Source organism: Cicer arietinum, chromosome 6 (genome assembly GCF_000331145.2).
Source record: "Cicer arietinum cultivar CDC Frontier isolate Library 1 chromosome 6, Cicar.CDCFrontier_v2.0, whole genome shotgun sequence".
In the NCBI taxonomy this organism is placed as follows: domain Eukaryota; kingdom Viridiplantae; phylum Streptophyta; class Magnoliopsida; order Fabales; family Fabaceae; genus Cicer; species Cicer arietinum.
The window spans coordinates 51,125,300-51,138,538 of record NC_021165.2 but is presented as its reverse complement, the minus strand read 5'-3'; the positions used below and the strand labels follow the sequence as shown (position 1 = coordinate 51,138,538).

Here is a 13,239-nt window from a genome sequence, read left to right as displayed (position 1 = left end):
AAGATATGTCTAAGAGAGTCCCAATAATAATCACATATACTTTTTTCAATGTACATCACACCAACTTTTCTTTGGTACTTTAACCTAATAACATAACATACCCAGGATAGTCACTAAGGGTCCATTTGATGGACAGGATAGGAATAAGTTATCACATCATGTTTGAATCCAATATTTGATGAACCAACATGATATGATAAGTTGCTCCAGAATTCTATCATATCTTGTCTCTCTATTTGAAATTTCTATCCTGAATATGAGTTGCGTTAAAAACCAGCAGGATATGATAAGAACGACAGTTTACTCAATTACCCTTATAAAATATAATTTAAAAGATAAATTGAAATATAATAAAATACAAATATAAAAACAATTTATAAAATATAATCTAAAATATAAAAATGTAAATCAAATCAAATAAAAAAATAATTAATAGAATTTGATATTAAAATTAAAAATGAAATATTAATAATTAATTTTAAAAAAATGTTTATAATTTTACACAAGAGTAGTTTTGTCTTTTTATATAATTTAATAAATTAATATTCACAATTATAAAAATATGAAAGTTAATTGAAATTTTAAAATAAATATAATTTGTTTACAAGGTATTCTTGCCATTTACATGTAATATGTACCATATTTGTATTTACATTCTAACAAATAAAATATAATTATTTGGTTACTCGTGATTTTGTTTTTAAAATTTAAATATTTTATTTAGTATTGTCAATGGATAGTTTTAATATAAAATTATTTCATTAGTTATTTAATTTTTTTGTTAATTTATAATATTTAAAATATAATAAGTTAATTTAAAAAAAAAAACTAATATGTAATTGTTCACAATGGTAATTTTGTTATTTAAATATAATATAATATAATATATATTATATCATGATGAGATGTGTATCAAATATATCACAAAATAAAATGATATCATGTTGGTTATCATGTGTGTATCAAATACAGAGTATGATAATGTTTATCATATGACTATCCTATCATTATTCAGTTTTATATCATATCATGTCTTTTTCTATCATGCGTATCAAACAGACATTAATAGTCCATAAGAGTGCTACACGAATTTTAAATGTTGATTTTTTTTAGACATCTTGTGTATCTACTCCCAATTCCCATAAATCATTTAACTCATCAATCAATGGTTGAAGGTACACATAGATGTTGTTCACTAGTGATTGAATCAACAATGACAACATGGTATACTCAAATTTCATGGACAACTAAGGGGATAGTTGTATACCACCATCATGGAAAGCCATGTACTATGTGATATACTCATAATCTTCAATGGGTTAATGTCATCACTCGATAAGCCAAGTCTTACATTACAAGGCTCAGAAACAAAGTTTGGATGAAATCTATGAAAGTTCTTTCATGTTTGGCCATCAGCAAGATGCATCAATTTCTGATCCTTTGAGAGTTATTTTGCATGTCACCTCATTGCTCCAGTTGTCTTTGAACACGTAAATAGCCTTTGAAGTCAAAGAATCAATGGAAAATCTCTCAAAATATTTGTAGGGACATTATGATCATAATTTCCTTGCAGAGATGACTCACCTTCTACGTGATTGAATACCTTTCTTTGTGAAGTTTTACAAATATTGCAAGAGGTTTCATTCTCACACATCTTTCCAATATAGCATGCAATCTTTTGTACATGCATGAATTTTTTTTTAATCAAGACCATAAATCACTAATCATTGCCTTGGTTTTGTGAAAAGATTCAACAATGTTTAAATTCAGCATGGCTTCCTTCAGTAATTTTAAAAAGGCAGTCAATGAATGATGCATTGTTATAATCAATGATAAATAAAGTAGAGAACTACACAAATAAATGATCTACAACAACATCCCTTCTTGTTCAATAACCATTTGCACAATTAGCACAAGAAAGAGAAATCTAATTCATAAAAAATTATAATTATATAAGTGATTAGGATCTTATAAATAACACCATGTTCAAGCCAAACAACACAGATTTTAGAAAGTAAATTATTAGAACTACACAAATAAATAAATAAATAAATAAATAAATAAATAAAAACAAATACTTTACCAGATCAATACCACATAAACTAGTTGTTGTAGATTCAGAACTTCCTTAAGAATCATGTTGCTACAAATCAAGCCTATCATGGAAACAAATTCAAAATTAATGAAAAATATTAATGTCAAATGACAATACAAGTCAAAATATAACCATATAAATTAACTATCAATCCGGTTTAATAGAACACCACGAATGTTCACTCGAAGTATAAGAATCTATGAAGTCACCGCAATACTTTGCGACTGCATGTTTATTCTAAGAGTGTCTATGAACTTTCATTCTTAGCTTCAGGTCATTAAATTACAAAGGAGCATGGACAAATAGTTTTTATGTGAATTGTATAACATGAAGGTTACAACTTTTAGACTATAAACAAGCTAAATTTTTTATGCCTAGTCGTCAAACATCTCCAATAGACCAACTGATAGAAACAGAGTGAAAAAAAATCCGACAACCCACCGAAACAAACACACCAAAACAAAAGGAGTCTATTCATTAGTTCAGAAATACACTTTTAAGTTAAAAATATTGACTTACAAGTAGCCTACGCATCAGCCTTAAAAACAAGCGATTTAATAAATTATTTGTTGTTAAGTTAATTAAATTTCAACTGATTTAAGTCTATTTTTTGTATAATTAAAATTTATTAACAACTAAATTTTCATATACAATTATAATTTTATACAAAACTCATTTAGATTAAAATAGAGGAAAATGTCGTTGTTTTTAGACTAAGTTATTGAGTTATAAAATGCATAAAAAAGTATATAAATTATCGGAAATACGTAAATTTAGTCAAATACTAAAGAATTTAAATGAATGAATAATATATATCTAGTTAGAGTAATAATTAAATTGTTAATAAATAGTATATATATATATATATATATATATTCAAAGTTTGATTATCATTGAATTGGTCAATTTGAACGAATGAATAATGTATATTTTAGTTAAAGTAATAATTAAATTGCTAATAAATAATATATATATCACCTCTAAACATGGTAAAGGCTCACAACTTTTTTAGTATGAAATCATAAACACACTTCAGAAGTTGAAATTAAGTAACTAACTTGATTATTATTCAAATGAAAAATATCAATATTACTTTCTCTATTGAATTGATCAATTCACATGATAAATTTTAACCATCATTACAGTTATATAGTATGTATAAAATGAATGAGTTAAAAGAAGAAGAAAAAAAAAATTGAAGGTAACAAACACTCGATTAAACTCCCCCAGCAGCGTCGGAGCCAAAGTTAAATTATAAGAGAATAATTTTAACAATTCACATTTTAATACTATTTTTTCAAACTCATAAAAATACTAAATATTTTTATATATACACTCATTTCAATTTACTTATTTAAATTTTCATGTTTTTGTATTCAACTTTACTACTTGTGTTCTTGTCTCGCACCTATGAACTATTTGACAAGAGTACTAACATAATTTATGAGAAATAAATTGCAATCTAGATACGGATAAATGTATCAATTACGACCATAGTATCAAATACTCTGACTTAATTTTAAAGTAAAATTATGAAATAAATCTAAAATTGAAGAGTAAAGAAACACTTGGTAGTAACAACATGTGGCGATCACAGAACCACGTAAAAGAACAACAATGAACCGTGGCGAAGCAAAGAAGCGTCATTGAGCGAGCATAAAAATAAAAAGGAAAGAAGATGAAAGAATGGAGAGGGAGGAACAAACATAACTGAAACAGAGTAAACATGAAAAACGCACGAACTTTACACACACACAAAAAAGAAGTTGTGTTATATGTTTTTTTATTAAGTTTCAATCGTTTATTGTTTTAACTGTATTAAACAAATTCACATATTTATAAAATTGGCACACTTTATTTTTTCAATTAGTTTATTTAAAAAATTGAAATAAACCAATTTTATAAATTTATAAATTTGTTTAATACAGTTAAAACAATCAACGATTAAAACTTAATAATAAATATTAAATTAAATTTAAATCGTTTATTGTTTTAACCGTATCAATACTAATTACTATGGTTGAGTGTGGGTTATTGTTTTATCAACATGAATACTAAACACATTAAACAAGTTCACACGTTTAATTAAAAAATCAAATATTAATTTGGTTATTGTTTTAATCGCTTTAAACATTCGCATAATACTAGAGATGTGTTAACTCGGACGGGTAACTGCTCTGTGTAAAAAAGTTTAGTTATATCGGTTATTATCGCGAAATAAATGGCATCCCCATTAACTCATGCAGCAAGTTACAAAGCACACCTTACCCTAACAAATATTAAAATTGTAATGTCAATTAACCAATATTATATAACATAGCAGAATTGCAACAAAATATGTTAGTTAATCTCATTTAATTTAAATCAAACACTATAAATCTCAATCTCATTGAATTGATACCAAACTCAGTGCATCTCAAGAGCAGGATGAATAAAATACCAAAATAGAATAAAGAATAAGAAGGAAGATTATCCTAAAATCCGATATCAAAATCAAAACTTGGATGAATAACCAAAATCTCAAAAAGGAAACGAATTAGGAACACTAAGCTAAAATCCCAAAATCAAAATAACACCAAATCCTTCAACTTCTCAACCATCTTTCATTTTCTTCATAACCTAACTGAAAGAATATAAAAAAAATATAAAAAAAAAACCACCTATTTCATTATATCTATAGTTAATTGTTAAGTTGATAAAAAAAGATAGAGAAAATTGTAATAGAATTTAAGTTTAATTGTACATTTGATACCTCTATTTTTATTAATTTACGAAATTGATCTATTATCTTAAAAATCAATAATTTTGGTCATCATTCAAATTTTTAAATTAAAAAAATGACGATTTAATATATTTAAAAAATGTGACATACGATTCCATAATATAGAATCATCTAATATTAAATATTTATATGTTATTAATTAAATTATAAAAATAAAATATATGTGAAGTTAAAAATTAAATTTTTACAAATTTTAATGATATTTCATGAGTGTTAATCATTTTATATTATATTATATGTTTTCTTATTTAAAATATCACAATATTTTAATTATAAAATCATAATAAAATAAAAACAAAATAATCAAATTTTCAAATAAAATAAAAAAATCAATTTTATAAATAGTTAAAAATTAAAAGACTAAAACCGCTTATTATCGGTTGAAAGTGCAGTTTTACAGTTACATCCTTTAAATCCATTGTAATTGTGATATAAGGAGTTAGCGACTTTAGACGGTATAAAAAGCCACTGAATAACTGATGGAGGAGTCTAACACAACTATATACAAGCGTTTCGTTGGAGGGATCGACATCAATGTTTTCATCCCAATCCCTAGCTTTTTCAATCGCACGCTTCAATGAATTTCCTTCAATCCATTAAGCTAAGCATTATTCTTCTCTTCTCTTCCAATTTATTGCTATGTTTTATTTATTTCATCTCCATCAATTTCGTATCATTAACAGCTACAAAATCATAAATATATTTAAATTCTTAGAATTTCATTGCCTTCTAACAGATCTATTACACATCAATCTTCACTTGCATTTATCTGATTCCATTAAATTTAGATCTCAATTTCGTCATAATTACCCTAATATCATATCGAGATGACGATTCTTATTAAACACTGATCACCGATTAATTTTACCTACACATCAATGCTTTAATTTAATAATCCATCTGTTTTACTTAAGGCTTTACACGATAATCTGTCACATTTTTTTATTGGTATTTTTGTTACATAGTTCTTAAATCGGCGATTCATATTAAGGTTTTGGTCTAATTCGTCGTTATAAAATCAACTTTTGTGGGATTTAATTAGCCGTAAAACCTTACGTGAAATCAAAGTTGAATATTATAATTGTCATATATGGTTAGCAGTTTGGCTTTTAATAAGTAATATTACCGAATTCAGAACCGAAATTGATTGTAATATCGTATTAAAAGCTGGGCAGTTGACCATAGATCAGAAAAGAGTTTATAATTAGGTTTTTTAGTTTAATTAAACCTCATAAAGCCAATATTGTGACGTTGAGTTATGTCCAAAAACCTAAGAATCTCTGCCAAATTAATTTTGAAGAGTTTTACAATAATTATATTTATACTTGATTTGTTGCATTTTCACACTTTACTTTAATATGCACAACAAGGCACAAAACTGAACAGTTTAATTACATTTATTATTTTCAACAACCATTGGTAACATGCATTAAAATGAAAAAGCATTTTTAGATAATTTGTCTTGCGATGTTTTTTTATTTCTTATTTCATTTTTAGATGATTATGTCGAACACTATTTGCTCTTTCTCATCTATATCTTGTTGCTTTAAATGCAAATTACTGTTTTAGCTTCATTTCATTGTTGTTTATTTTAACCACTGTAACTGAAAAAGTAAGGGAAAAAGAATGCTTCAATTCTTTTTGACGACAGAAACTGCAAGTATTTGATAATGGAGAAAAAGGACTGCACACTGACAATGTAAACCAATTTTACACTATCAGTTAATATGAGTCATTGATTGTATGGTTATACCACATAATTGTAACTTCCATCAATCAATAATCAATCGTTCATGTTAACTGTCAGTGCATAGCTGTATAGTGCATAACCATTAAACCCTTGATAATGACTATTGAAGTCCTATTTTCAATAATCTATGGGTTTTATTAAATGGTTCACATTCTGAGTTCCCAGTCTAAATTTGATTGCTTGAAGTCGGAATGGATTTGATCTACATCAAACAGTTTCCATTTACTGACACCGTTTTAGTTAAGATCGTGAATTAAATCTTAAGATTGGACGATCTTGCCATATTGCTCCTCTCAAGTGAGTCATATCACATGTGAAATCATCTTTTGGGACGATCATGGTGGGATCACGTGGAAGATCGTTGAGATTGTGAGATAGATTGATCTCGCGTGATTCCAAAAATGGCATTTTCAAGATCCGGAATGGACGAACCAGTTCCCCAAAATGCAGCCAGACCACTGTGTTTCCACCGCCGTCACGTGGCCAGGCTTCTTGCTCCTCGAATCTTCGTCTGTAGCGCATATGGTTCCAGCTCCGTTGAGCAGCCTAACAGATCTACATCACCATTGCACTGTCTCCACAACACTTGATGGATGAACAATACAAGGGAAAAAGGAAAAGAGAAGAAGAGGGACGGAAGAAGGATGCTGCCATGGTGGTAATGGGAGAAGGAAAAAAGATGAAGAAGAAGCACAGTGGCGCCTTTGAAATAGGTATACAAAGAAAACAAAGAATTAGGGTTATTTTTAATGGGATTAGTCCAATAACAAATAAATGTGGTGAAAAATATTAAAACACTTTACATAGGAAGGGTGTATAAGTTCACAATAATATTTGGCCCAGTGATATTAAAATACTTAGAGTTTACTCAGTCAATAGAATTCTGACACACAAAAACCATATAATAGGATTCATATATTGGTAGGATCCTACAATCCTTGTTACAATTCCTATAATTTATGATTTTGCAAACCCCCTCACAATTCTAGGTATGATCTTGATCTGACCACCTTGATTGACATTGTGAATGAGTGACTCCAAGAAATCCAAGTCCATCCATAGGTAAACTATAATGGGTGCGTGCCCTGATGAAGAGATCAGTGGAGGTATGTGTACATAATTTTTTAATGCTATTTTGTCTAAATATTTTGAGTGTAAGAGGTTCAGGGGAAAAGAAGTTAGAATAACAAGGCCTTTTCTATCCCATTTCATTGGCACAGGCATTACTTTGTTCTTTTTTTTATTTTACATGGTCAGAGAACTTCAGCATAAAATTTCTTTCACCATCCATCATGGAACCCACAAAAAGTTGAACCAGATATTATGGCTTATAAAACATTAAAAAAAATGATGGCATCTTATTGTACAGCTACTGTAGAGAACCTAATTGAATTTGTAATAGAATTTACATAGCTGTTGTAAGCAAAGTTGTTGTGGTAACACTTTCTAAGTTGACATAGGATGTCTATTTTGAACCTGAGATTTTTTCTGTTTTTGGGTGGGGGTGTTATGATTATCTGTCTCTTTTTCATATTGGTTGTTTCCTTATTTCCTTTTTTCTTTTAAGAAAACATTCTTCCACCCTGTTTTATATCTGGAGAATTTAGAAAAATATATAATGATACAACACAATTGTTCTCCCAGACATTTGTTGCTTCCTCGGAAGATACAGAGACTGATTTGAAATATCAAAAAATACACTTGCTGCCTGAAGATTTCCATATACCAGCATTCACTGTAATGAAGATTCAGGGCTGGAATTGCATATTAGGAATCTAGGATGTATATGTGCATTTCATTCATGGTCATTTTGTTGATGACATGTGTTTCATTTCTAGTTGGAGTACATTGTTGATATAAACATTTTCATTAACTGCAAAGGTTGAAACTACTTTTAATCATACTATTTCATGCCAAAATACTCTTCTTATCACTGTCTCAAAAGGATCAAGGTCATAAGTTTGATAGCTAATTTTCATTTCTTTTTGAAGTTATTTTCTATTTAATCAATTAGTCTATTAGGGTCCATGACAATATCCCTTGCATAGTTGAACATATACTAATGTGGCCTACATGGTTTCATGATTTCTGCTACGGGTGTCTGTTTTTACGACTGCAGTTTCTTTTTTTATCAGATCTCTTGCCACATGGTTTCATTGATTTTGGTACTCGTTTCTGTTTTTACGACTGCACTTTCTGTTTTTTTATCAGACCCTCTTCCTACATGATTTTTACTACTGGTTTCTTTTTTTTTTGGACTGGAGTTTCTGCTTTTTAGAATGTTTCTAGGTAGGGTAGGACTGCTATTTCTGTTTTCTACAAGTTTTTGGTTTCATATTTTTGCAATGGTTCCAATTTGTTCAGACTAGTTTCAATGGTTCAGAATTGTGCAACACCTATGTAGAGAAAATTCATTTATTTTGGTTACCAAATATTTAATAAGATGCCTTTTATTTTTATAGGCAAATGTTAGTAGTTAGTAAGTATGTTGGGGGAATGGGTAATATTAGTAGCAAGGATTGAACTTTGGACCTTCTTCATTCGCTGTCCCTAGGCAAACCATATAGGATTGATATGGGGGATTGGGTAGCTCAACTACTTTGAGCCGAGGGTTGAAGGAGTGCAGGAGTCGAAAGACCAGGTTCAAACCCAGGTGAAGGTGTAAAAATGTTAATTTAACTACCAACGATTTTGCATAAAAAGAAAAATATATATAGGATTGATATGATATGACGAGTGATATTCGATCACTTTATGCAATCTGCAAATTATGCAAATTTGTCATGACTGATACTTATGTTATTTGTGCAGTCTTTACATTAGGGAATTTTGCACATGCATAGACTTACAGAAGGTGGTTGTCACATGGTTGGTTTAATCTGTTTGTTTGAGCATAGATGCCTAACAAATAATTATGCATCTGTTTTTTTCTTTGGAGAGGTTATTGCAAGTTTAACTGGTTCATACTTGTAGAGATGCTTTTTATTTTGTTGCATATGGAAATATTATTCAACCGATTTGCATCAATTTATGTACTTTGATACTGTTTTTTTATACTACTACGTCCACTGATTTATGCTAAACTGGTTCAAAGTAAAACTGGTTTTAGCACAAGTGAATGTTGGTAGTGGAAAAATACCAAATTTATGTTAGAATCTGGTTTGACTGTTTCCATTAGGAAAAATGCAATAAGATAAAAAAGGCTGGTTCAGCCGTCTGCAAAATCAATAATCAACTTCTACAAGGGAGATTAAGGGTTGAAAGTCCTAGTGGTTGTATTTGTAATTTGTTCAAATCGAGGGAAGAATGTTAACCAAAAAAAAGTTGAAGGAAAAGAGGGACAGCCAACATGGAACATATTAAAGTTACAAGATACGTATAACGTGCAATGTAACCAAAACAAAAGTACAGACACAAATGGTCTTACGGTGCTATGAAGTTTTTGAACTAAAACAGTTTACATCATCGAACCAGGAAGCAGCAATTGCTTGCATTTGTAAAACAAAGCATGAAGCAAAAATACCATCCAAAAGATATGAAAACAAAGCTGTCAGGGTGGACGCATCTTTGTTAATTTTGATATTGCTAACCTGACAAAAGAGACTGGGCTCTCAAAAACAGGTTTCCAAAGGATTCATAATCTATTGGTCCATCTGGCATAACATTAAAACCTAGCCAATAACTTAACTATACATATACATACAAAGACTATACACTCAACGTACACCAAAATTCACATTTATATTACAAGCAACAGCTGCAGAGTCAGTAGCTACCGCTTCATCTCTGCAAGATGTGTTCAATTTACAAGCCTCGCCATCTCCCACGCTAGAGACTGGCAATTTTTTTGTTCCCCGACGGTATGAGTTAACACATCTTATACATATAAACTTGGAAGGCATACCATCAGAACTCCCAATTCCAGCACATCTGGTATGCAGCCAGACACCACAAGTATCACATGCTAACATTTTCTCTCCATCATCATCCTTAGCACCACAAATGCAATCAACTTTCCACTCTTCTGTTCCTCGTTCCATTCGGAAACGACTTAAGCCATGTTTAGCTGGACATCTTCCTTGAACTTGAACTGATCCACTTGTTCCCATTAGGAATTTGACAGTGAGTAAATCACTGATGGAACCATATCCTAGAAGTTCCTCAGCTTGAAATCTTTTGTACATTGCATATACCTCTTGATAAGCCCTAGTGACTTCTTCCTTGAGGTCAGCAACAGTAGCATCCAAAGGCAACACAACAAGCTCTGGCGGGGGTGATGGGTGGTCATCTTTAGGCTGGTCAGAAAGCTCAACATGACACCACAGATTAATAACTGAAGATGGTTCTGTGTTCATTTGATCAGTTTTATAGTCCTTCATAAACTGCTTACAGTCAAGAAGCTTCCTGGCTGCATCAGCCACCTTTTTCCTCATAATCTTAGGTCTGTAGCTGATCATTTTTTCAGGGTGAAGAATTGAATTAAATAAGAATGTCAAATCAGAAATCACTTGCTCTTCTGAAGGATAGTTTGAATTTGAGCTAAATCCAGTCATCAAAGGTCCCAATCTGTCAAGAATTATCATTTAATAATACAAACATTAGTTGGGCTAGCATCTAGCAGTAACAACACACACAAAAAGGAATGTCATCACTCTTACCTGAACTCGATAGCACTAGATATGGGATTGCAACGCGAATTTACAACCAATCCATTTGCAGATAATTTCCCTTGCAAGTGCTTAAGACTGTAGTCCAGAAGCTCTGGAGATCCAACACGCCTACTCACTGCTCCCTTGAGAGTTTGCCTTGTTACCCATTTGGACTCATTACTCGCACCTGAAGCAAGCAATACCTTGATCAAAGCCTGTTGCACGTCTTCTACATCGTTTATTGTCCATGCACATAATAAATTACATGGACTTGTGTATTCATGTTGTTTAGCAGACCTATTACTTCTGGGCTTACGAAATTTATGAACCAATGCCAACAAAAAGGAGAAGAGGTCTTTAACTGTGACAAGTTCAGTTTCTGCCAAAGATTGGTAAAGAGAAATAACAGACTGCAAGCGGTTTCTAGGCCCTCGACCCTGGAATAAAAATGAGGACAAAGGCATGTTGGACAAGGTATCTACGGACTTCTTGTACTCATCTTTGGTAAGAGCATAGCAACCAGTCCCAAATTCATAACCCCAATTGCCATACCAAGAATGCCCTTTGGTGACTGCATGAAGCAATCGATAATCCAGACTAAACTTCTTGGACAAATCCATCACACTGACCTTCCTGCACAAATTATACAGCACAATTGAATAAAAAGGGCAAACTCAAACCTAAAGCAAAATGTGAGAAAGTCAAATGATTTGAACTCCAAACCTAACAGAAATTGCAGCACAAAGCCTATCCCAAAAACCCATAATATCAGATCCCGAAAGAAGCTTAGAGCCACCTTCTTTTCCATTGAGAGTAAGCAAGTGACCATAACCATTGGCGTGGACGACTCCATGCAGAAGATGTGTGTTATCTTCAATTTGAAGATACACCCAATCCTCAAGATCGTCAACAGAAATGTCAAAGTTACACGATTTACACCTGCTAGATTGAAATATTGCAACACTTCAAATCATTCTAAGTTTTAACCCCAATCAAACAACGAAGATTTGGAGAAAAAGAAAGGAAATTGTTCTTACCTTGGTTCAGATAATTGCAGAAGAGATCCACATCTTGAACAAGGTCTTTGATATGCTTCGATGGCATCACTTGCAGACCTTATTATGAAATGATATCGTTTTCGACATACAGGATGACAACTCCATCCTTAGTTTTTTGTAATCAAAAGGTCAAAGTATCAGAATTCAACTTTATCCATAATTCCATATTTCCCACCAACCATCACATGCCCCCACCCCAACATAATTATAAATTATAAATTATAAATAAATAAATAATACTGATAATAAAGTACATAACAAATATAGTATATAATATTTATTAAAAAACATATAATGACTTTTAATATAATTAAATAATACCAATTTTAAAAGTATTTGTATTCTTAAGGGACCCTTTTTATAATACATACTAAAGAGCCCTTATGTTTCGCTTTTGTGTAATAATGACAAGGTAAATAACATTTAGTCCGCCTTTTGTGTCATCATAATATGTAATAAGTAATGATTATTAAATTACTTAATATATATTTAAATAATTAGAAAAAATACATTAACGCTGTTAGGCAAAAAAAGGCTAATGATCTAAGGATACGGAAAATAATATATCCGAGTGGGAGAACTAAAAAAAATTAATTAATTACTAATAAATAAAATAAGTAAAAATCTCTAGAAGCCAGTTTTGGACTCGACGATTCGACTCACCAACAACTCGGCACTGGTCACAATAAACCGAACTACGAGAACGAGTAACATCCTCTTCAACAATGTCGAGCGTAACCATAGCAGACGAAAGATCAGAACCATCAACGTGTTCACCAACACGGAACAAGATCTGCCACGTCATCAACGACGGAAATAGAGAAGGCGGAAAAGTAATACGCGCGTGATCAGAGAGAAAACGCTGAACGCCGTTACGAAAAGGTACGGCGGTGGAGAAATCGCCG

The 13,239-nt window shown here is 31.0% G+C and overlaps 1 protein-coding gene and 1 long non-coding RNA gene across 2 annotated transcripts; one reads left to right on the top strand and one right to left on the bottom strand.

The window, feature by feature from the left end:
- The first annotated feature begins 5,305 nt into the window (after positions 1-5,305).
- On the top strand, positions 5,306-9,640 carry LOC101506223 (uncharacterized). Its single transcript, XR_001144194.3, has 2 exons — positions 5,306-7,733; positions 8,272-9,640. It is a non-coding gene; the product is annotated as an uncharacterized lncRNA (long non-coding RNA).
- A 521-nt stretch (positions 9,641-10,161) lies between these two features.
- On the bottom strand, positions 10,162-13,233 carry LOC101488788 (PHD finger protein At1g33420-like). The gene is made up of 5 exons (XM_027336033.2): positions 12,998-13,233; positions 12,314-12,440; positions 12,000-12,218; positions 11,286-11,909; positions 10,162-11,193 (listed from the first exon to the last, which is right to left on the bottom strand). The coding sequence occupies exons 1-5, from the start codon at positions 13,137-13,139 to the stop codon at positions 10,344-10,346; spliced, it is 1,962 nt and encodes a 653-aa protein (XP_027191834.1). The 5' UTR covers positions 13,140-13,233; the 3' UTR covers positions 10,162-10,343.
- Between the last annotated feature and the right edge of the window lie 6 nt (positions 13,234-13,239).